The sequence below is a fragment of the Pristiophorus japonicus genome, chromosome 4 (assembly GCF_044704955.1).
Source record: "Pristiophorus japonicus isolate sPriJap1 chromosome 4, sPriJap1.hap1, whole genome shotgun sequence".
Taxonomy (NCBI): Eukaryota; Metazoa; Chordata; class Chondrichthyes; family Pristiophoridae; genus Pristiophorus; species Pristiophorus japonicus.
The window spans coordinates 284990625-285015887 of NC_091980.1; the positions used below are offsets into that span (position 1 = coordinate 284990625).

The window sequence follows — 25263 nt, forward strand, 5'->3', positions numbered from 1 at the left end:
GAGGCCGAGTCATTGAATATATTCCAGGCTAAGATATACAGATTCTTGAACTATAGGGAAGTCGCGGGTTATGGGGAATAGGCAGGAAAGTGGAGTTGAGACCAAGATCAGATCCGCCGTATGGCCTACTCTTGCTCCTATTTGTTATTATGTAAGAAGTATTAAGAATTATGTGTTTTTTTTTTTTAACGTGTTCTAGCTGATGAAGAAGCCAGTCAAAGAAAAGTTGCACAGGAGGCAGAGAGTTTTTATCATGCTGGAATGAAGATGATCAACAGTACAAGTAAAAAGAATCAGAAAAAAGAGTAAGCACCTCCTTTTAATTTTAAACTTCGCATCCTGTAGGCTGTTTGGTACCATTCTGCCTCCTCCTTCACTCGTGAGTGTAAGATGGTCAAAACTATACTACTATAGTTCTCAAATCAGCGGCTCCAGGCACAATGAAAATCCTTGGAGAGAGGACGTTCCTATTTTTGTTCCCCACCCCACTGAAGTGGAGTAGGGTGATGCATGTTCCTTTTGTACTGGTGTTCCAGCTTTAATCACTTTTATAGGTGCAACCTCCACCAAAACCTCTAATGTCCTGGTTTAGAACTCTGTAGGCTGCTAGAACTGTGTGGGTGCTGTCCTGTCTTTTGTCGGCCTTCAGAGGTACCAGAGCCTGGTGTAAATAAATACTTTACTTTAAATTGATGGATTTTGAACTGTTTAAATGTTGGAAGTAGGACCAGGGTTTATTGGGAACATGAACTATTCAAAGCAAAATGCTGGCATCTTTATGGGAAAACCTTTGCTAGTAAGGAAATGTGTCTGATGTTGGGAGTATACATTGTCGAATTCTTCATCATGGAGTATGCTTGACCCACATGGCTTTGCACGTACTCCGGCACTATCAATGTTGCAGGTGTGTGACTGTCTTGCCATTGCCTTAATCATAACTCCCTTATTGGGTGCTGGTTCCATTTTTCGTTTTTTATTTCTTCTTCAATCTAGAGGGTATCAAATACTTGTGAAAGCAGCTGACCTGGGAAATGCTAAGGCCATGGAGAAAGTGGGCTATGCCATGCTGTTGGGTGATTACCTGAAGTTAAACATTGGAGCAGCTAAGAATTTCTTTGAGATGCTTGCAGAGCAGGGGTCTCCGAAAGGCCAAACAGTAGGTGTGCTTTAACTATAACATAACTACACAATCTTTATTCATCATCAGTTCTTGCCTCAAATGATAGTGACACAAACTACAGTCAAGCCAATCTGTTGAACAAAAACTTGATCTGAGCCTCTTAAGTTCTGAACAGTAACACAATTCTGTAATATATATTTAAATGGCAGGTTTCATTGTGTAATTTTGATATTGAAGAATCAGATATTTTACTTGACAATTAACCTAACAATTTTAACTATAGGTATTCCTGTACATGATCTGAAATGTTCTATGACTAAATTCTTAACAGTAAAGGTTTTTGGGATGCTTCAGTTTGAACACACATGCATTGTAGTTAAACCTTTGTTGATTTGTCCTTGACGACGTGATCTGTTTTTGTCTTCTGTTTGTGTTTCATCCTATTTTTGGGATGACTGATTACCCAGATCCATTCTTCAGCTGAGATAGTTGGCCAATGTTTGCTTGAATTGAGGAAAGGGGTGTGAGCATATTGACTGAATCATCCGAGCTTTCCTCCCTCTCTTCTAGGAAGCCAACTAACTCCCTCTCTAGGCGACTATAGAAAAGCTTTACTTTCCGTTTTTGTGAGCTTGTTATCAAGGTTTATCTAAATCTCTCCTTTTAGCGGCATCATCTGCAAACCTAGGATCAGTTTCCCCATGTATGTTAATGGCACTCTGCGCGATCTCCTCCATTTCCTCTCGTCATTCCATCGTCTTCGGCCCTTGCACAAATTCTTATGTGCCCTTGCCAATGACTCCATCCCTGTCCCAGGCCACTGTCTCAGACTGGACTTCAATGATCTGTTTGATTCAAAGCTGAGTTTTGCAAAACTACATACCCACACTTCCGTAACGCCAACTGCTTCTGCCCCTACCTTGGCAAATCTGCACTTCCTCCAGTCCTCTGCCATCTAACTTTCAGCATATCCTATTCCATCACCACAATCCTCACTGACTTGCATTTGGCTCCTGGTTCTTCAAACACCTTGGGTTTAAATTCTCATTCGTGTGTTTATGTCCCTTCCTACCTCTGTAACCAACTCCAGTCCTATAATGCCCTCCATTAACTCTCTGTTTCTCTGATTTTAGCTTTCTGTGCATTTTCCCCAAACTCCACTATTGGTCATGCTTTCATTTGCCTAGGCCCCATGTGCTGGAATTCCATTCTTCAGCCCCTCTAGCTCTCCACCTTCATCTCATAATCCTCTCTTTTTAAAACCCTTTTCTTTGCCCAAGCTTTTGGTCATAATCTTTCCTCCTTTTGTCTGTTTTTGTACAGTAAAAGTGCATGCTGAAGTATTGAATACTAACTATCAGACATCCCTCCCAAGATACTTGCACTTACACATTTTTACAGCATATGTTATAAGAAAAATAGGCAAGTAGTTATGTCACTTGATTTCAAGAAGCTTTGTAGGTACCAGTGGGCTGGAGACTAGTCGTCTTGCACATTAACTCTGATTTAATTAAATGATTAGTATTTGGAAGCTCTAAATCATTTACTTTTATTTCCTATAGCGTGCTTTTTTTGGGGGAAGGAAAAGAGATGAGGGGAGTTTAGAGATTTTATCAAGAGAACTTTCTGACATGCTAGCTGTCTTGTACTCTTTCTAGGCACTTGGATTCCTTTATGCATCTGGAGTGGGAGTCCACTCAAGTCAAGCTAAGGTACTTGTTTTATTTTGTTTAACCTGGACACCGAGTTACCTCTGAATGTGGTCTTGAAAGCTTGCATGCAGCAAAACACTTGATAATCTCTCTTTGCTTTGCTTTTTTAAAGGCGTTGGTATTTTACACCTTTGGAGCACTTGGAGGGAACTTGTTGTCGCACATGATTTTGGTAAGTAATATTATTGTAATAAATAAACCACACATGCAAAGATTCAGTGCAATATGCTTTTGATTTTATCAACACAATAAAGAAAAAAAACAGTAAAATATTAAAATGAACACCTGTATCAAAAGGGCCAGTAGCATAATCTCCCATTCAGTTTTGTTGCTTCCATTTATAAATTGTTCTATGGAATGTGTTTCTAACCCTTTCTTTCCCCCCCCCCCCCCCCCCCCTCCGTACTGTAGCAAGTTTTGAACAACATTTTATGAATGATCATATTTGTAGACAGTCTTTTTCAATTATGCATCTATTTTTAATCCCTCAGGGTTATAGATATTGGGCTGGCATAGGAGTCCCTCAGAGCTGTGAATCTGCACTAACTCATTACAAACTCGTGGCGAATTATGGTAAGCAATCAAATGTATCTTGGCTTATGTGTGTGTGTGTGTGTTTTTCTCTATACAAATGAGAACTATTCTGTTCTGTTCATGTTGTTCCGGGTAAATAAGGTCCCATATTTTCTGGAATTGACTGGTTCAAATTTTCAGTATTGCTGTGTACTAAAGATGAGCAGCTGTTAAAGCAATATTTTTATTACTGCTGAGGAGAATTTGGCTGCTAGCCTCTTTTACACTTTTACCAGCCTTCTACAGCTAACTTGTTTGCTGACTTGCTAAGATTGGTAACCTACCAAAAGTGGTGGTTTTGGCCCACTTCTTCAATAGTAACAAACACAAAGCAGAGTGGAAGCCGGCATGTACTTTGGTCACCAGTGATCTTAAGTGCATGTGCTCTCAAGAGGTTGCAGTCCCTGGATTAAATAGCATTTTTTTTTTCCCCCTCTTTCTTCCCTCCCCAACTATTTACAGATCGTTTTCCATTTTAAAGTTTACATTCGCAGATTAAATTGTTTTACTGATGTCCTAGGAATATTAATTTATTTCTGAAATCTTGATCAAGTAATTGTTGTAGAAAGGATACCAAAATAATTAAAATTTCACTCAGTCGGGATAAACTTGAACTGTCTGTCAAAAACATAGAAATACGCATACATTGAAGTTGCAACACCAAAACCGACCATTTAGCCTAACCAGTCAGTCAGAATTTACCCTCCTGGGAGCAAATCCTTCTATTCACACCCTGTTCTCTTATCCTTTCAATCTTTTTTCCTTTATCCACTTACCCAATCTAATCTTGAATGTTAACCCAGTTTCTGCCTCAACCACTAATCCTAGAAGTGAAATCTACAGCCTCATGATTGTGAAGTTTCTCCTGCACTCTGTTCTTAATCTTCTGTTTGTGGTTACATGTGGTTCAGTGACTGCATTATTTATTTTTTTTACTAATGGAATAACCCTATTGCTGTGTGAACGAGGCTTTATGCACCTGCCGTTTTAAATGAAAGTTTTGCAGTATGTGATAGGTGGCACAGTGGATTTTATTTTGTCTTGTTTGCCAATATCTTCTGCATGCTGGAAATTATGAATGATTTTCAACTAGAAGTTTTAAAACAGTGATAATTCTAGAAGGACCGAGTAAAGCGCAAATGCTATTTCCAGAGCCTGTCCTTCAAACATCTCATCTTGCGTTAACTGATTTTTTTAAATGATCGTATTTCTTCCTTTAGTTGCCAGTGATATATCTTTGACTGGTGGTAATGTTGTTCAGAGAATTCGTCTCCTTGATGAAGTTGAAAACGCCGGTGTTGGCAGTGGAATGCTAGAAGATGACTTAATCCAATATTACCAATTCCTGGCTGAAAAGGGTGATGTCCAAGCACAGGTAGAGCATTGAAATGATCTGAATAACATAGTCTGCATAAAAGTAAAGTCTGGTTTGGTACTAAAGTAAAATCTGAATTACCCATTGTAGCTAAAATGTAAAAGTTTTCTACCTGTTAATCTTTAGCCAGGTAGAAAACTATTTTGGCTAGTCAAATGTAAATTGTATAAAGCTCTTGAGCAGAATTGCCATACAATGTGGTTATTGTGTATTTTTTTTGTAGTTTAATTCCCGTTTAGTTCAAACTTGCAAACATGACGCAGACCTTCAAATGGGATTCTTGAAGAGAACAAAGGTTCCTGTAAACTTTTTTTTTAAGTTGTCTTTTATTTTTAAGGTTGGACTTGGCCAGTTGCATTTGCATGGAGGAAGAGGGGTGGAACAAAATTATCAGGTAACTTTGTTTATAAGAATACTTGCGAAATTAGAATGCATATCCTCCTCTTGAAATGTTCCAAGCAGTGTGTGGTTTCTACTGCATTTTATAGAAGTAGCTTATTTTTTTTTACCAGTGCAGACTCTGCACATTTTTTTTAAATGTGGTGTATTGTTGATATAGTTTCTCGAAGGATTTCTTTATTTCAATGATAACAGGTTGGAGACCATTTTTTTGTTTGTTTAAATGATGCCATCTTGTCTTAATAGTCATTAACTAAAGGGTGTGCTGTGATCACCTGAGAAATAATGGGCCTTATCTGCTTACTGCAAAGGATGCTTGGAGGGAAACCACACATTTGAACTAACACTTCCTGGAAGCTATGTTCTCACACCATTTCAGTCTGGTATCCCGTGGAGTGTAAACCCAGTGCTGTGCCAAAGTGGACTTGCCAAGTGCTCAGTGTTTTAGATTTATTCTACACTTCTCACCTATCCAACTTCCTATTTTAAATAGCAGGAATTCTTCCCTCCCTGCTCTAAACTTTTTTTTAAATTTCTGACTTGGGTGAGAGCTCTGCAGGTGTATTCAGCTCAAGGGAGCAGCTGACAACACTGAACCTAAAATAGATATCTGAATTGGTAACATGTTGGGTTTGTTTGTTTTCCTTTTTCAGAGAGCCTTTGAGTATTTTAACCAAGCAGCAGCTACTGGAAACTCTCATGCAATGGCATTCCTTGGAAAGGTAAATGCATAAGATAATATACATCATACAAACCAGACCGACTCTTACTGAGAACAATGGGCCCAAATTTGGCCCTCCAGTTTTTTTTCAGCACACCTCCGAGTCCCTCGCCGATATTTTACCTCCGAAGCAGCGCCGGAAAAATTCCGTGCGATCATGGCCGATTCTCGGGCCGTCTGTGGGGCTGGCATGGCATACAATAAAGAGAGGGGGGCGGAGCTAGGTCCGTGCTGGCCGTGCAGAGCTGGCAGGGAGGGCGGGGCCTGATTTGAGTGTCGGCAGCACACACATGCGTGCTGCAGCATTCACGCATGCTCAGTGGGGCATTAACACCCTCCCCTCCCCACAGCCTGCCGCGTTATTTCTCCGTTTCTCTTCTCTCCTTTCCCCCGGCCACAGCCTGCCGTTTCTCCCAATTTTTGCCCTGGCCGAAGGGCTTGCTGGTGTCCCACACCTTGCCCTAGCCGAACAGACTCCAGCATGGCCAGCCGCTGCATAGTTCAGTTTAACTAGGATTTGATGCAGTACTTTTATTTGATACTTTAATTATTTACGTCACTTTTTTATCTTTTTATTGAATTGTTACTACTGCTTGTGCTTGGTGCTTGAAATGTTGTTACTTGTGCCGATTCCTTAATTGTAAGTAAGGTCTTTCTGTGCCGTTAAAAGTGGACACATACGCTGCCCTAAGTTAGTTTAGTACAACTTTTTTCTGGCCAAGTTGGCATAAATGGTGTAAGTGGCTGGGAATGACCCCTTTTGGGGGGAAAAAAAACTGACCTAACAAAAAACCTAACCAACTCACTTACACTGGTGCAAAGTAAATGGCCATATTTGCAACTAAAAAGATACACCAGAAAAATCAAGTTACACCAAAAAAAACAGTGCAACTCATGAGGAAATTTGGGGCCTTTAAAACTGAACTTTTAATTTTTTTACATAAACAGATGTACTCGGAGGGTAGTAATGTTGTACCTCAGAACAATGACACTGCTTTACATTACTTCAAGAAATCAGCAGAGATGGTAAGTTGCTTTTTAAAACGGATGTCAGAAATAAATTTGACTTGGTGTGTTTCTTTTTTTTTTCCTATCCAAACTGATTCTTCTTAACCTTTCAAAGCCTAAAAGTATTGTTTAAATAAATAAGTAATGTAAATATTCTGGATTTCTCACTTGACAGCCCAGGTTATTGATTCATTAGTTGGCCTACTGCATTAATGGAATTCCGAAAGTAGACTCATCACTAGCACCCCAGTGATATCGGCAAGTCAGTGTTCTTAACTAGACGAGCAGTATCTAGCTCTAGCAATATCCCTGTGCATAGTGGACTGCTGAGAAGGATGGTGAGGTTCTAACATTTGGCTGTCCTGCACTAGGTCAAGTGGAACACTGTATATAAGAGCGAGCGAGATGCTGAATATCAGCTAGTCCACAGAAATTTGCAACTTCACTGGTTCAATTCCTGTGTTTTTTTTTGTATGTGTATGAGAGGTTTAGTATTGTGTAATCTTGTGGCTTGTCAGCAGAAAATCACCTCCGCTTGTTTCACTCCACTTTTGGTCTCTAGATTGAAAAACATTGTGTGGCAGGCAGTGACTCTTTGTTAATTTTCAGGGTAATCCAGTTGGACAGAGCGGCTTAGGAATGGCTTACTTGTATGGAAAGGGCGTCCCAGTGGTGCGTATTACTGTTTGTTTATATCTAATTGCTTTGGCTACTTTTAAAGGGAATCATTTGAATTCTTAGTGTGACGGCAAATTCATTTTTCTAAGTTTCCATTGCATTCCATAAACATTGAAACAGACATACATTACAATTATAAATCTACTGTAAAATGGTACAGTTGGACCTCTCTGGTCCAGCACCTTAGGGACCTGACCGGTGCTGGACAAGAGAATTTTCCGAACCATGGGAGGTCAACTGGTGACGACGCTACTGACAACGATCCGGACGCGTTCTGCAGAGAAGCCTACTGCGCAGCATTTAGTCATCCAGAATCTCTCAGTTTATTTTTAATTCTCAGGCCCAGCTTCGGCACCTCAGTCAGCCGCCTTCCCTTTACATTCATTGAGGTAAGCGAGCCGGGCAAAGAAAATCAACCTAAAAAAAGACATACATTCACACACAAAAAAACTAGAGATCGGCGATAGTCAAGGAGAGAGCCCACGATCCTACTCCCGCCGTCAGTCCATGTGTAAGCCGCGAGCAGAGCCTGACTGGTGGAAGCGGCAGCCTCCTCACAGAGAGAGACGCCCACAACAACCCCCTGAGAACGGGGGGAGGTGAAAATGTTGGCTCAGCTCGGCGCTGCAGCCTTCAGAGCATGCGTGCCCGCGGCTAATCGGGCAGGGAGAGGCGGCCTCGGCAGCGAGCACCATACCAGCCGGTGTGTAAAACCTCCAGCTGGCCAGGGCAAGATTTGTCATCCAAAATGTATCTCACATACATTTAACACGTGGAGCCACAATTTTTTTTTCAATGGACACCACCCACGCCGGGACTGATGGTGGACCAGGGATGTTTCCAGACTAGAGTCCTGGACTGGAGAGGTACAACCTGTACTTCTGTCACTCTGCCTTCCCCCATTTTCTTCAAGTCTATATTTCTAGCCAGTTTCTGATGCATTTGCCTATGTTTTATGCTGCTTTTTAAAAAAACTGCAGAGGCAGAAATGAGGATTAATTCATATCTATCTTCACTTTCATTAAAAAATGAATTGCTAATTCAAGTGGTACAAAACCGACATTGCATCTACCTCTCTGATAAATGATGATGATTTAGAACATCTGCAATCCCACTTTGAAGGCTAAATTGCCTCCTGGAGCTGCATGTCTGATCAGTTTTAAACCAGGATGAAGTGCTCCATTATGATCAGGTATAGAATTGATGCTTAAATGGGGATGAGAGCCCAATTTTTGCGTCAATCTTTCAGTCAGTTGCAAAGTCTTGACCTTGTGGGGAGACCAAATGGTCCTCCAAGAAGGAAGTTGGGAGAAGCTATGGGTTATGACCTGCTTTTTTTATATATATATATTTATATTTTTAAATCAAAAGCCACCTTGAAATCAGATGTCAAATATGGTCTGACCAGTATATTTCAAGGCTTACCATTTTTTTTTTTAGGTTTACATCCTGGAATTTGATTAGCCTCTCTTATCCCCTCCACTGCCTCTTGTCAGGGTGCTTGTCTGACATCCAGTCGTGGATGAGCCACAATTCCCTCCAGTTAAATGTTGGGAAGACAGAAGCCACAACTCCTTTTCCTAGTCACAGATACCATTCTCTTTCCATGTCACACTCTGGCTGAATCAGACTGTTTGCAGCCTCAGCGTCCTATTGATCCTAAATTGAAATTCAAACCTGCATCCTCTCCCATCACAAAGACTGCCTATTTTCACCTCTAACATTGCCTGTCTACATCCTTGCCTTATTTTATCTCCTGCTGAAACACTCATCCATGCATTTGTTACCTCTAGACTTGGTTTTATTATAATGCTCTCTTGGTCAGCCTCCCAACTTCCAGCCTCCATATGCGTGAGCTTATCCAAAACTCTGCTGCTCATAATCTAACCCACACCAAGTCACACTCTCCCTTCACCCGAGTGCTCACTGGCCTGCATTGGCTCCTAGTCTAGCACCACCCCTTTTTTTTTAATACTCTCATCCTTATGCTCAAATCCCTCCATGATGATCTCCCTAGTTCTGTAACCTCCCTCCAGCCCTACAAACCTCCAAGAACTCTGCGTTCCTCCAACTCTAGACTCTTCTGCATCCCTCCGCACCCCCTCCCTGCCACCGCCCCCCCACCCCATTCTCTTCGCCCCACTGTTGGTGGCCATACCGTCAGCTGTCCAGGCCATAATCTCCTAGAATTCCCTCTCATTTACGCTATATAAATGCAAGTTGTGCTGGCGGTCACCACACCACTAAATCAAATGCATCCACAATCTTCAAATTAGGACTTGAAGATGTAACTGAAAAATAAATAGTAAATTTGGAGAGGAAGCAGGGAAAACTTCCTTGCCAAGTAATACTGCAATTGCAGAATTTTTTTTTAACTGTGACATCCAGCCTGTGAAAAATATGTAACTGGCTCAAAAATAGTTCATTTTAATGTAGTGTTTGGGAATGGGAGATTGATCCACCATTTAACATTTTGTATATACACATGTAAACCCACCCTACTGAAATGGTTATGTTCAATTACACAGTTAATGATTGGAATACACTTTTAAGCAATGTAAAGGAGGCAAAAACATGGGTGATTCAAATACTTGAGTACAATGTTGGGTGACAAAGTGGCCTTTCTCGTCCTAATTTTGTTTTTTGTATTTTTGATTTAAAACCTGGTGTGTGTGTGTGTGTGTGTGTGTGTGTGTGTGTGTGTGTGTGTGTGTGATTTGAGTGGAAACACAAGTTATCTTTTTTCCCTCTAATAGAATCATGAATTGGCACTGAAGTACTTTCAGAAAGCTGCTGAACAAGGTTGGGTGGATGGCCAACTCCAGCTAGGTTCCATGTATTACAGTAAGTCATAGTTGCATATCTTTACTGTTTATACACCTATCTAGAAATTTCCAGGTGAGCTATTCTGTACCAGATATACAGCTCCTGGCGAATACATTTTATTTAAATACAACCCAACAAAAATTGATGCAACGTATGTTCTTGATGGTCAATGAATGAGAAGGAATACAACAGGTTTATTCTGCAACTAGTTCTGTGAATATACAGGGGGAGAAAGATATTGGAATTGATTTAGTCCTGATATCTGTCCTTTGTGCGCATTAGAATTGGGATCAATAGATGAAAATCATGGGATTGTGCCTTAAGCTTTTTTTGTCATTATAGTCTCGAAAGCTATATGATCCTCTCGAGCAATTGCAGTCTCTGAGCATTTCTGCTACAAAATGTGCTTTTCAGATTAACCATTGCAACTCTTGAGAAATTGGCTGTTTTATCCATTCCAACTTCCTTTTGAACAGAACAGCAGGCATCACTGCTGTGTTCTGAAGTTTACATGTGCTTGAAGGCTTTTTTAGTACAAAAACTATTTTTTTAATACAAACCATTTGATCTGCACTATTCAAATTCTTGGAACAGTTTCCAACAGCTAATAGCCACCTGTTTTTTTTTTTACTACCTAGAATGAGCAATCCATAACTTTCAAATGCTTGTTCTCCCCAGCTTCCTTAAAACATCTGACCATGCACAAGTGGTTATATGTTGGGGTGAAATTCATCTTTGGGCAGTAGCACAGAGGGTGATAGCAAATCTGTGCCCAGTTTTATACTCCGCTTGGAAAAATAAAACTGGGCAGAGTAAAACAGACTGCCGAGTTGCTATCCCTGGCTTTGCCTTGCCGTGTCAACATGAGGACTTTTTAAATTTTGGGCTCAATTTCAATGCTGAAATATCTTTATGGAAGTAACTTTTTGTTTGTTTTGTAGATGGTGTAGGTGTGAAGAGAGATTACAAACAAGCCTTGAAGTATTTTAATCTCGCCTCGCAAGGTGGACACATACTGGCTTTTTATAACTTGGCTCAGATGCATGCAATAGGCAGCGGTGTGCTTCGATCTTGTCATACAGCTGTTGAGGTAAGAATCTGCACCATACATTGACTGGAAATATTAATTATTTTGATTTTAAAATATCTTTGCATGTACGCATTTAAAGTGTAGTGAGAGTTATGCTTATGAACATTTAAGGTTCCACTCCACATGATTACTTATTTTTTGGGTTGGGCTGTGTTTATATGGCAGCACAACTGAGTCAAAGGGAACCACTGCAGTTGGTAGTATGTCACTAACACCTTTCATTCTCCTGTATGCAAGGAATCTAATTCCAAGCATGTTGACTTTGATGTAATAAAAAAATAATTCCGACCATTGTAGATTTTTTTCCTCCTCTTGTTTTGGGGTACGGTTCCACAAGTGCTAGAAGTCTTCTAGTACCTTTTTCAAGTGACCCCTCTTCATGTGAGCCTTAACATTTGAGTGTTCCACTTCTGGTCAATGGATTGGGACCGAGTGCAGGATCTCTGCTTTCTTTCCCAACTCGGGGACGCTGAAGTCGCTTGTACCACTTCAACTTTTTGTATGGCTGAAAATGGCTAACTTGGCACAGGCTAAGAATTACACCTGAAACCTTGTGGTCTGATTTTTGTCCTATCTGGCAAACAACTGAGCTGCTGTAGAATGTTTTTTAAATGTTTGTATACACTTAATTTTACAAAGTGGTAAATTATTCCATTCAATGTATTCATAATTCTAAATGTCAAATGTGATACTTGTATATTTTTATTCTTTTGATTCTTTCAAATTGCTAGTAAGAGGCAGCCAATGAGTTAACATTTTAATTAGAATTCCCTTTCCACTGATTCCCAGTGATTTCCTGACTAAGAACACTGGGTTCCAGGCAGCTTTATCAATTCACAATGTCAGTTGAAGAGTGATTTAGATCTTTGTTCCAGGTTGCCTCTCTCCAGCTCTTTAAAAGCAGCAAGAACAGATTGTGGCAATTCTAAGATTGCAGATCGACCTTTTTAAAAATGTGTGTAAAATTTCCTTTTTTCTGCTATAGTTTTTGAGTTTGCATCAGCAGACTTTCTGAAACATTTCTACTTTCCTTTTGCAGTTATTTAAAAATGTCTGTGAGCGAGGTCGCTGGTCAGAGCGGCTAATGTCTGCATACAGCAGCTATAAGGAGGGAGACACTAACTCTGCATTGGTACAGTATCTGTTGTTGGCTGAACAAGGCTACGAGGTGGCCCAGAGCAATGCTGCGTTCATTCTGGATCAAAGTGAGAACAAAGACCAGACTAGCAGTCTGTCAACTGCCTTGTTCAATCTTAGTTCATATATCTAAAACGTACAAATTTTTAATCGTGTTTCTGTGATCTATCACTTTACTTAAATTACACTCCTGTGAAAATATGCTGCAAAATAGGTGGCCAACATGGATTAAAGCTGGAGGAAGTCACATTTTAATGCTCTAGTTTCTGCTAAACTAAAGTAGATTTAATTCAAAGGAATCCGTGCTGCTGAGCCATGAATTGGTGATGATTGACTTTTACAAGCTGATAATTGGTACCAACAAACACTGGTAAAATGTAATGCTCACAGATTACTGTTGAATTAGTTCAAATCTTTCTACTTTTTAAAAAAAAAACTAAGATGGAAGTTGCAAAATATTGTACACCAGACGTTAGTTTTTATAAAGAAATGTTTCACAATGCTAGTTGTTGAGCGGGGCATTATTAACATAGTCATAATATAATCCACTGTAGAATTACATTTATTCTGTAAATAAACTTGTATTTGCAGTACGGTTGGGTGCGTTGATAAGTGGTGAAAGTTGCTGTATTGAGGAAATGGGGGTTTTGGAAATTTAAAATCAAATGAGCCAAAAGATTAACTTGATCTGAATAGATTACCAAGTTTAAATGGTTAATTTGTCAGTAATGCAAAAAAAATGTCTTGCAGAGATTTAAGAATGTACTTGAAACATAGAAAATAGGTGCAGGAGTAGGCCCTTCAAGCCTGCACCACCATTCAATAAGATCATGGCTGATCATTCACCTCCGTACCCCTTTCCTGCTTTCTCTCCATACCCCTTGATCCCTTTAGCCGTAAGTGCCATATTTACCTCCCTCTTGAATATATCCAATGAACCGGCATCAATGACTCTCTGCGGTAGGGAATTCCACAGTTTAACAACTCTCTGAGTGAAGAAGTTTCTCCTCATCTCAGTCCTAAATGGCTTGCCCCTTATCCTTAGACTGTGTCCTCTGGTTCTGGACTTCCCCAACATCGGGAACAATCTTCCTGCATCTAACCTGTCCAGTCCCATCAGAATTTTATGTTTCTGTGAAATCCCCTCTTGTCCTTCCAAACTCCAGTGAATACAGGCCCAGTCGTTCCAGTCTCTCCTCATATGTCAGTCCTGCCATCCTGGGAATCAATCTGCTGAACCTTCGCTGCACTCCCTCAATAGCAAGAACGTCCTTGCTCAGATTAGGAGACCAAAACTGAACACACTATTCCAGGTGAAGCCTCACCCAAGGCCCTGTATAACTGCAGTAAAACCTCCCTGCTCCTATACTCAAATCCCCTAGCTATGAAGGCCAACATACCATTTGCTGCCTTCACCACCTGCTGTACCTGTATGCCAACTTTCAGTGACTGATGTACCACGACACCCAGGTCTCATTGCAGCTTCCCTTTTCCTAATCTGCCATTGAGAGAGGGAGCTCAGAGGGACTGAAGATGTGTCTGGGTGTGGTGTGGCTGCTTTGGGAGGAAGGAGGGAGACTAGAGCTTCACAGCAAGTAGGCAAACAAAAAGTAGCTGTTACCAGCCACATATTTGACTGAATTTGCCCAAAAATAGAGGGGGAGGCATCATAGCACGCTGTGGAGACTGACGCTAGAGAGAGCAGTGAGGTGGGAGAGGAGCACATTGGAGGCCACAAAAGAGCCAGGAGGTTCTGCTGCCATTCAGATAATATAATATTCTGCCTTCCTGTTTTTGCCCCCAAAGTGGATAACCTCACATTTATCCACATTATACTGCATCTTACATGCATTTGCCCACTCACCTAACCTGTCCAAGTCACCCTGCAGCCTCTTAGCGTCCTCCTCACAGCTCACACCGCCACCCAGCTTAGTGTCATCTGCAAACTTGGGGATATTACACTCAATTCCTTCATATTAATCATGTATATTGTAAATAGCTGGGGTCCTAGCACTGAGCCCTGTGGCACCCCACTGGTCACTGCTTGCCATTCTGAAAAGGACCCGTTTATCCCGACTCTGCTTCCTGTCTGCCAACCAGTTCTCTATCCACGTCAGTACATTACCCCCAATATCATGTGCTTTAATTTTGCACACTAATCTCTTATGTGGGACCTTGTCAAAAGCCTTTTGAAAGTCCAAATACACCACATCCACTGATTCTCCCTTGTCTACTCTACTAGTTACATCCTCAAAAAATTCTAGAAGATTTGTCAAGCATGATTTCCCTTTCATAAATCCATGCTGACTTGGACCGCTCCTGTCGCTGCTTTCCAAATGTGCTGCTATTTCATCTTTAATAATTGATTCCAACATTTTCCCCACTGCTGATGTCAGGCTAACTGGTCTATAATTACCCATTTTCTCTCCCTCCTTTTTTAAAAAGTGGTGGTACATTAGCTACCCTCCAGTCCATAGGAACTGATTCAGATTTGATAGACTGTTGGAAAATGATCACTGATGCATCCACTATTTCCAGGGCCACTTCCTTAAGTACTCTGGGATACAGACTATCAGGCCCCAGGGATTTATCGGTCTTCAATCCCATCAGTTTCCCGCCCAATAAGGATTTCCTTCAGTTCCTCCTTCTCACTAGACCCTCGGTCCCCTAGTATTTCTGGAAGGATTATTTGTGTCTTCCTTCGTGAAAACAGAACCAAAGTATTTGTTCAACTGATCACTGATCTGCCATTTCTTTGTTCTCCATTATAAATTCACCTAAATCTAGCTGCAAAGGACTTACGTTTGTCTTCACTAATCTTTTTCTCTTCACAGATCTATAGAAGCTTTTGCAGTCAGTTTTTATGTTCGTGGCAAACTTACTCTTGTACTCTATTTTCCCCCTCCTAATTAAACCCTTTGTCTTCCTCTGCTGAATTTTAAATTTCTCCCAGTCCTCAAGTTTGCTGATTTTTCTGACCAATTTATATGCCTCTTCCTTAGAGTTAACACTATCCCTAATTTCCCTTGTTAGCCACGGTTGAGCCACCTTCCCCGACTTTTTTATTTTAAATTTTTACTCCAGACAGATGTACAATTGTTGAAGTTCATCCATATGATCTTTAAATGTTTGCCATTGCCTATCACAGTCAACCCTTTAAGTACCATTTGCCAGTCAATTCGAGCCAGTTCATGTTTCATACCATTGAAGTTACCTTTCCTTAAGTTCAAGACCCTAGCCTCTGAATTAACTGTCACTTTCCACCTTAATAAAGAATTCTACCATATTATGGTCACTCTTTCCCAAGGGACCTCTCACAACAAGGTTGTTAATTAGTCCTTTCTCATTACACATCACCCAGTCTAGGAAGGCCAGCCCTCTAGTTGGTTCCTCGACATATTGGTCTAGAAAACCATCCCTAATACATTCCAAGAAATCCTCCTCCACTGTATTGCTTCCAGTTTGGTTAGCCCAATCTATACGTAGATTAAAGTCATCCCTGATAAACTGCTGTACATTTATTGCACGCATTCCTAATTTCTTGTTTGATGCTGTCCCCAACCTCACTACTACTGTTTGGTGGTCTGTACACAACTCCCACTAGCGTTTTCTGCCCTTTGGTATTCCGCAGCTCCACCCATACAGATTCCACATCATCTAAGCTAATGTCCTTCCCTACTTGATGGACTAAGTTTTCTGGAACATCGGTAACCTAACAATAAATCCTTCATTTGCATTCTCTCCTATTTACAGAGGAAGCTAAAATTTTTGGCGAGAATGAGACCTATCCACGAGCGCTACTGCACTGGAACAGAGCAGCAGCACAAGGTGAGATTTCAAGACCAGGAAAGGGAAGGGAAGTAGTCTTGCACTGAAATTCATGGGGGCAGCCTTAGTGCAGTTTTTTGTGTGTTTTTTTTAAATGCTAGAGGGAGAGAGATAAAGGAACATTGTTGTGCATCCTTGATTTTAAGCTGTTGAAAGTTATTCAGAACATATAGTTCTATTGTACTGTTTACACACACTGTTTAATGCAAACACAATACCCAAGCCACATCCTAGGATGACTATTCTCTCAGAAGATTCAATTCATGATCTGCTTGTTCACCTCATTTTATGAAGATGGCTGTAAAGTAGCCTTGCCAAACTCGTGACTGGATAGAAGTCTTATGTAAAATCATATGTTTTTTTTTTAAAAAAACCCTAAATACCATTTTCAAATTGGAAATGTTATTAGCTTGATGAAAGTAGCTATAGTACAAAATGGTTCTAATGCTTGAAGCAAGCTTCCAGAATAATCATTATATAGATCACCAACAATCCCATTTTAAACACACAAATTTAACGTAAGCACAATTGTTTTTAGTTCTTCAGTGCAGTAGTGAGAAGGTGCTGCATTGCCAGAGGTGCCGTCTTTTAGATGGCCCTTGCTTCCAATGCCACATTTTTCTCCCATTTTGTATATGCAGATTATTTTTTAAAAACAAACTCAACCCAGATGGGATAAACAACATATTTATAACTACTGCAATCAAACCCACATTTTAAAACATTGGCTGCTGTGCTGTTTCTAATTTAGTTGGTACAGAATTGTTATTTCCTTCAAAAATTAAGGAAAGCAACAAGAATCCCTTTTTGGTCAGAAGCGCTTTATTTTTTAAAAAGGCTGTGAGCAATGAGGACGAGAACCTGATGATTAGAAGCTCTCAAGTGAACTTGAGAGATGCTGCCATCTAGGTGACTGGGTGGGAAATTGCAATAGAAAATCCTGCATTTCTAAATGCAGGAAGAAAATTCAGCTTAGCAGAAGCATCATTACTCAAATAACTGTTGAGGCATCATTACTTACTTTCCTGAAGAGACTAGCATTAATGAGGCCCATGTGTGAGGGGAATAGAATTGCTATCTATAATTTGTGTATCTATATGTATTTAAATATTGTGTGTTGTGTTTCAGGTTATACAGTTGCAAGAATCAAACTTGGAGATTATCATTTCTATGGTTACGGCACAGATATTGACTATGAAACGGCTGTAATTCATTACAGACTTGCCTCCGAGCAACAGCACAGTGCCCAGGCCATGTTTAACCTGGGCTACATGCACGAAAAGGGTTTGGGCATTAAACAGGTCGGAGTTTGAAAATAATGCATCAGTTGTATTGTCTAATGGACTTGTGTGTTTTAAATTGAAGGACAAACTGACTGTATTCCTTGAGTTTCTGCTGCCTTTGCCACGATTCACGAGCTGCTTCGGATGCACCAACTTTTGTATTGAGTGCCTTTTTGGTCTGACAGTGTGGTTTCATGTCCAAGTCATTTGTACTGTTGTGCGCCTGTAATGTGGATTGTATAAGACAGCTATTTTTTTTTTTTACTTTTTGTCTTAATTTTTGAATGTGTTCTTCCCTTTTTTTTTCCCCATGCCCCTCAATTGTTTTGAATCAAATTTACTGCCCTGTGTGTGGAAAAAGCACTATCTCAAAAGCAATTTTGCATTCCCCACCCCACAAGCTGTTGGCTGGATTTTTTTTTTTTGCAGTACGCATTGTAGCTGATCCCTCCTCGTCTGACATTGCTGAATGTGCTTTTTGCACTACATCGTGATCAACAGGAGCCCTGTTTAACTGGTATTTTCCCTCCCACTCAAGACCATGGTTACTGACCATGGTAGGCAGTGTAGATGAAAGCTTAAAATTACAAAAGGATATTGATAAATGAAGTGGGCAAAACTGTGGCAAATGTACTTCAGTGTGAACAAACGTGAGGCCATCCACTTTGAACCTAAAGGGGATAGAACAAGGTACTTTCTAAATGGTGAAAAGCTAAAAACAGTGGAGGTTTGTGGGGCGTCCAGGTACATAGATCATTAAAGTGAGCAGGTACAGAAAATTATCAAAAAGGCTAATGGAATGCTGGCCTTTATATCTAGAGCGGTAGAAGTTATGCTGCAGCTCTACAAAGCCCTGGTTAGACTACACCTGGAGTACTGTAAGCAGTTCTGGGGACCACACCGTAGGATGGATATATTGGCCTTGGCGGGAGTGCAGTGTAGGTTTACCAGAATGTTACCCAGACTCTTGAGGGTTAAATTACAAGGAGAGATTAATTAGTGTGATTAAGAAGTTTGCAGATTACACTAAAATTGGCTGTGTGGTTGATGATGAATAGGAAAGTCATGGACTGCAGGAGAATATCAATCTACTGGTCAGGTGGGCAGAACAGTGGCAAATGGATTTAATTCAGAGAAGTGTGAGGTAAATGTACTTCGGGAGGGCTAATAAGGAAAGGGTATACACATTAAGCGGTAGGCCACTTAATAATGTAGATGAACAAAGGGACCTTGGAGTGCTTGTCCACAGATCCCTGAAAGTAGCAGGCCAGGTGGTTAAGAAGGTATAGAGAACGCTTGCCTTTATTGGCCGAAGCATTGAATACAAGAGCAGGGAGGTTATGCTTAAATTGTGTTATACTCTGGTTTCATTCATTCATTCATTGGCAGTCCCTTGAAACAAGGATGACTTGCTTCCACGCCAAAAAAGGATGAGTTCACAGGTGTTTCAATGAAGGACCTAATATTCCATGTTGAAGGGTGGAAGATGCCTGTGCGTGGATTTTTTTTAACGGGTAGTGGTCGTTGCACACCAGCCACCACACGGGCTTGACCGAGCTAGGTCTTGTTCTAGTGGCAAGGATTAACCAAGGTGACTGGAAACCTGCTCTGCTGTACGGACCTAGTGCACACACACATTGCAGTCTGGGATGGCCCGTGCTGCCCCTGGGCCCTCTCCTCTTCTGGGCCCTGAATTCATGCCTCTCATGGGCCCCACTGGTTAGGCCACAGCTGAAATACTGCAGTTCTGGTCGCCGTATTATAGGAAGGATGTGATTACACTGGAGCGGGTGCAGAGGAGATTTACGCAGATGCTGCCTGGAATGGAGAATATTAGCCATGAGGACAGATTGGATAGGCTGGGTTTGTTCGCATTGGAACAGAAGAGGCTGAGAGTTAACCTCATTGAGGTATATAAAATTTTGAGGGGCCTGGATATTATGGCTAGCAAAGGCCTATTTCCCTTGGAAGGGTCAATTACGAGTGTGCATAGTTTTAAAGTGATTGGGGGAAGGTTTAAAGGTGATTTTGAGGGGAAGCTTCTTCATGCAGAGGGTTGTGGAGGTCTGGAACACACTGCCTGGAAGGGTGGTGGAGGCAAAAACCCTCACCACATTTAAAAGGTGTTTGGATGGGCACTTGAGGTGCCGTAACCTGCAGGGTTACGGACCGAGAGCTGCTAAGTGGGATTAGACTGGATAACCTCTTGTTAGCTGCGCAGATACGTAGTAAGCACTTCAGGGAATCTAATACGGCCAGAGTGAACTCCTAGACTAGTTTGATCGCCTGTATGGGTCGGGGAGGAATTTTCCCAGATTTTTTTTTCCTCAATTGGTCTGAGTTTTTATCCTTGCCTTTCCCAGTAGATCACCTGGCTCAGGTTGGGATGGTGTGTAAAATGTTGCGATGTATGGGGTATCGCAGTTGTGTGGGGTACATTGGTTGGCTGGATGCTCTTTACCTTTCCGCCATTATTCATTGTTCATAGGTTTATATGTAACCTTCAGAGCTGCTGACCGAGGGCCGTGTGGCTTTGTAGGCCGGCGAGAACATGATGTGCTGTAGATTTCTATGTTTCTTTAACCCTTTAGTTTGACATTACATAAAATGTAACTATAGTGCAGTGTCAGCCTGGTTATTAAAAATTGCTCCTGGCACTTTTAAGCCTTCCTGCATTTAATTTAAATGCTGAGGGTCGACCACCGTAGAGTTGTTTTGTATATTGTATGTAAGCATGTATATGCAGATATATCTGTCTTCAGCAGGGTAATTGTGGTTCCAGCCAGGTAGTGTAAAGAGGATATTGCTTAGCTGGAACCAGTCTTGTACTAATATTGCAGTATAAATTAGCATCAATATGCTATACTGCTCTCTAATTAAAATAACAATTAACTATATTTTATAAATTTTATAACTTTTTTTTTCTTTCTTCCTTCTGAAGGATATCTACCTTGCAAAGCGATTTTATGACATGGCTGCAGAGACTAGTCCTGATGCTCAAGTCCCTGTCTTCCTAGCTCTTTGTAAACTAGGCATGATGTATTCAGTGGACTACCTGAGAGAAACCAAAGTAAGTAACCACAGCTATGAAATAGTGCTAGGAATGTTAGTAATGGAAAAAAAAAAATCTCTTTCTTGGTGTCCTTGTCCTAACCAATTTATCATTTGTGTACAGGGAATCTTTCACTGCCATCTCTGATGATACAATCTGGAGAAACATTTAGTGTCTTGGTTTAAATATCTGGGAAGTGTAATGAAATAAACCATGGGCTAAATTTGCCTGACATGTGTTCATAGTCAGGGACTTTGTCTGCCACCAGTGCATGGAAAATTGAAGGTGTGCTCCCTACCATGAGCTGGTGTTGAATGATGGTCTATAAATCCAACACATACTGGGAAAATCACTCCCCATAGTATAAAACCTGGTTTGTAAACTGATGTCAATCTAACTAGAAAAAAATCTTCAGTCTGTTCAATATTTTTCTATTTCCACCACCCAATGAAATCTAAGCAAAAATAGAGGTGGTAGCAATCTCCATCAAAGTGTTTATTCCTTGGTTGTTTTGACGCTGAATGCATGAGTAGATATTATCATTGGGGAGCCTTGCCTGCAGCAGTACATATTAGAAAATTATTGGCGGTGCCATCACCATTGTGTAGTTGGGGAACATGACTCTAGGGGAAGTTACTTTTTTTGATGACTCTTCCCACTTGCCCCAAGCATAGAAGACATTTAAAGTTACTTGAAATTTCTTGTTTTGAAAATTAGTTTATATTTCTTGTGGCTATAATTTTCCTCACTGGGCCTCTCCAGTAGCATCAGTTACAGGGAGGAATCCTCTCCCAGAGAGGAGGTCTGCTCCAGAACTTCACTGAGGGTTGTGAATCTTTTGGAATTCACTACCCCAGAAGGCTCTGGGGTAATCAGTGAGTATATTCAAGACTGGGATCGCTAGCTTTTTGGGCACCAAGGGATATGTGGGGTTAGGGTGGGAAAGTGGAGTTGATATAAAAGTTCAGCCCTGATATTGAATGACAAAGCAGGCTCAAGGGGCCGTATGGCCTACATCCATTCCAGTTTCTGGCGTTCACCTCAAAGTGCAGAATTTTCTGGCAGGGAAGCTAACAGCGAAGCTTTGTTTCAAAAACCACTGGCGTTTAGATATAACAAGTATATCTCCCTCAACTGTGCATTGGAGAAAGTTACCAACATACAAAGACTGGGTGGGTGGGTGGGGTTTAAGGCATTAAGGCTTAGTTGGACTTCAAAACCAATGCAGTTTTCTGTTGTGTGAACACCACTGTACTCTTGTTTCTTGCTGCAGTTCCGTGAGATGTGGATGCAGGTTGACTTGGACATGTTGCTGGGCCCTGAGTGGGACCTTTACCTGATGACAATACTTGCTCTGCTATTGGGGACTGTGATTGCTTACAGACAAAGACAGCAGCAGCCTGAGCTACGGCCACCAGGCCCCCAGCAGCCAGAACCTCAACGTGAGCAACAATAGCAAAGATACAGTCAGTACAGATGTCCATTCTTTCTCTTTTCTCCCCACCCCCCCCAGACAAATTTATGCAGCAACAAAAAGTTGGACCCTTGACTTGTATGAAGTGCACATTTTCTTAATAAAACCAGGCCTATTTTCGGGCTTGCTGAGTTTTTAGCTATTTTGATGAACATCAGAAAAAATATGAAGTCTACAGACAGCTTCTGGTCTTTAACTTTTAAAAAAACACACTATTTTACTTGCTATTTTCCAACAGTTTATATATTAAATTTCTTTCCGTTTTGAGCTTATAGCTGATTTTGATTTTTTTCATTAGAAGATATACATAACTAATGAACTCTACTGAATCCTGCAAGTGGGTTATTCTTCTCGAAGTGCCACTACACGAGTGTAATATTACACAGCCATCTCCTGAAGCATTGCAATTATTTGCCAGTGGATCTTTGCCAATACTTCAGCTCTTTTATGAAGAACCTTCATACTTTTTTTTGGTGAGTTCGTCAACCAACTGACTCAGCTTCGACAAGACCGCTGCTCTCAACAACCACATTTCATTGTGGAGCTTTCCTGGGTGTGTTTGTTCAGCTACAGAAAGACTTTGAGGAGAGTTGATTAAAGAAATGCAACAATGCATAGAAATCTATTTCGGGCTCAACTTTGGTACAAATCTGGGAACAGTTATCTAATTAAAAGGAAAATATTTTTAAATAACTTGTAAATAGCAGTTTCTCTGTTCCCCAGATCGACTAATTCTATAGATTGCTTTGGTTCCCTATTGGAAAGGGGATTCCCATGGTATTAATTTTAGTTATTGTATTTTTTGCCTTGATGAATTTGATTTTTTTTTTTACAAAGCAGGGACCTGAAACTAGTATGTTTTTTTTGTGAACTATTTCATTGGGCCCAAATTTGGCCAGGATTTGCCTTTTTTTGGAGCAACTTGATTTTTCTGGAGTATCTTAAAAACCCCATTTTGCACATTCAATTTGCTCCAATGTAAGTGAGTTAGTTAGGATTTTTTTTAGTTTTTTTTCAAAAGGGGGCGTTACCAGCCACCTACACCTGTTTTGGCCATTTGAGCCAGTTTGGACAGCTAATAGTTGCTCCAAACTAACTTAGGCCAGCATATGTGGCCTGCACAGAAAACACTTGGAGAGTTAAGAAATCAGCGCAGGTAGCCAGAGATATGGGGGGGGGGGAGAAAGGAAAGCAGAGGACCTTGGGCACTAAACACCTTAACAACTAATACAGATCTTGTACTGTAACGTTTGCATAATTTACACATTCCACTATATAAAGCTTGGGTCAATTTAAAAAAAAAAAATCCCAAGTCATGATTACTACCAAAGCAAAAGCCATGACCAGATATTTGCTGGTACTGAGACCAAACCTAAGGAAAGCTTTTTTCTCCTGGTCATTCTCGCCTCTTAACAGCCAGTTGCATTGTGCCATTGACAGAGATGTTCTCTAAATCATTTAAAGAAATTCTTCTCCTTTCTCTTTCCCTCCCTTCCCTTCCCCCCCCCCCCCCCCCTAAACAAAAGCTTTCCTCCTTCCTCCCCGCCCCGATCAAAAGTCTCCCCACAAAAACCTGTTTCTTGAAGACAGCGGCCAGCCTGTGCGGCAGGCCACTCGGCCAGGGATTGGGGCGACGAACGTCGGTTCGTCCCTTCGGCCACGGATAGGGGTAGCGATCATTGGGTCCGGCTCACAGCTTGAAGGACGCGCTGGGAGGGCGAGGAACTGCTGCGCATGTGCCCAGCTGCCGGTACTGTTTTTGGCACAGAGCTGTAGCTCCACCCCCCCCACCCCACTCCAAGAGAAACACCACACCAGGACCCGGGACACACAGCAGAGTGGCCAAAATTGTTCGTAGGTTTTTTGGTGCCGTTTTGAGCGCACAAAGTCGCCGTATCTCGGGAGAGTGCGCCGGAAAAAGGAGTTGGGGAAATTTGGGCCCATTGTAGTGTGATGAATATTGCTTGGTAGGGATTTATTTTTTGTTACAAAAATTAAATGTGCTGAACTAAAACTGAAAAAGCCCACAGTCAGTTTGACAAAGTCACTCATTAATAGCTAGCAGTAGAAGTGTACTTCTATTTATGAATGGCAAGTGACAATATGTTTGCAAAGGGCTTTCTTGCCACATGTCTAATTTAGAGGGCCAGCATTGGTGTTTAATGACCACCACACGTTACCACGCACAGGCATCTACCACCCTTCAAGATTTAGTTCGGACCTGGAATTTTAGGTCCATCATTGAAACACCTGTGAACTTTTTGACGTGGAAGCAAGTCATCCTCGATTCGAGGGACTACTGATGATTAATGATGGATTTGAATGATTAGTAATGGTAGAGCACTGGGTGGAATCATGGCTTGGCTCATGTGACACATTTAGGCCAGGGGACATTATTAAGACACTGTTGCAAGGGTGGGGGGGGGGGGGATTTACAGTTTAGAAATGTCCACTTAAATATGATTTTAGGTTGCTTTTTAACTAGACAGAGTGGTTTCTGAGAGAATAGAAGCTTCTTATGGCTGTACCTGTTTTGGAAATATAGCTGAAATGTGAAAGTATGTGCCCCCTTTAAAACTGGCAGTTGGATTGGTAGCTGTATTGTAAATGTACTATATTGTAAATGCAATAAGGGCAAGCTGTGTAAAATTGTTTAAAACTGTTAATAAGGTGTACAGACGTTTTTTAATATGATAACCTTTTGTGAATTGAAAATTTCAACCCAATTAGCCAGAAAACTGTATATTTATGCTTGCATTTGAATAAAGTGTCCAGCAGCTGTTGTGGACTCTTTCTATATTCATTTTTAATAATACTCTGTGTACTCCAGTCTTGAATTTGTTTATAGCATTGTAGCATGCTCCCAATGTACAGTATATTAATGACAATCAAAGATGACATTCTATGCAAAGTGTCAACTATTTTAACCACAAGAGAACAAGATTAACATGTTAGATGAGAAGAGGCCACTTGGCCAATGGATGCTA

At 41.0% G+C, this 25263-nt stretch overlaps 1 protein-coding gene across 3 annotated transcripts in view; it reads left to right on the forward strand.

Annotated features, from left to right (window-relative positions):
* sel1l (SEL1L adaptor subunit of SYVN1 ubiquitin ligase) overlaps positions 1-25055 on the forward strand; it is a 52507-nt gene extending 27452 nt beyond the window's left edge. For 2 of the 3 annotated variants that reach the window (XM_070879551.1, XM_070879554.1), the window contains exons 5-21: positions 200-305; positions 994-1156; positions 2779-2832; positions 2945-3004; positions 3324-3405; positions 4626-4780; positions 5118-5174; positions 5833-5901; positions 6849-6926; positions 7518-7580; positions 10343-10430; positions 11354-11502; positions 12542-12707; positions 16393-16467; positions 17596-17768; positions 20692-20820; positions 22076-25055. In XM_070879551.1, the coding sequence (XP_070735652.1) occupies positions 200-305; positions 994-1156; positions 2779-2832; positions 2945-3004; positions 3324-3405; positions 4626-4780; positions 5118-5174; positions 5833-5901; positions 6849-6926; positions 7518-7580; positions 10343-10430; positions 11354-11502; positions 12542-12707; positions 16393-16467; positions 17596-17768; positions 20692-20820; positions 22076-22258 (1850 nt within the window). In that variant the 3' untranslated portion in view covers positions 22259-25055. The remainder of the gene's footprint in view (positions 1-199; positions 306-993; positions 1157-2778; positions 2833-2944; positions 3005-3323; positions 3406-4625; positions 4781-5117; positions 5175-5832; positions 5902-6848; positions 6927-7517; positions 7581-10342; positions 10431-11353; positions 11503-12541; positions 12708-16392; positions 16468-17595; positions 17769-20691; positions 20821-22075) is intronic. The other variant, XM_070879553.1, reaches the window with a different exon arrangement.
* The last annotated feature ends 208 nt before the right edge of the window (positions 25056-25263 follow it).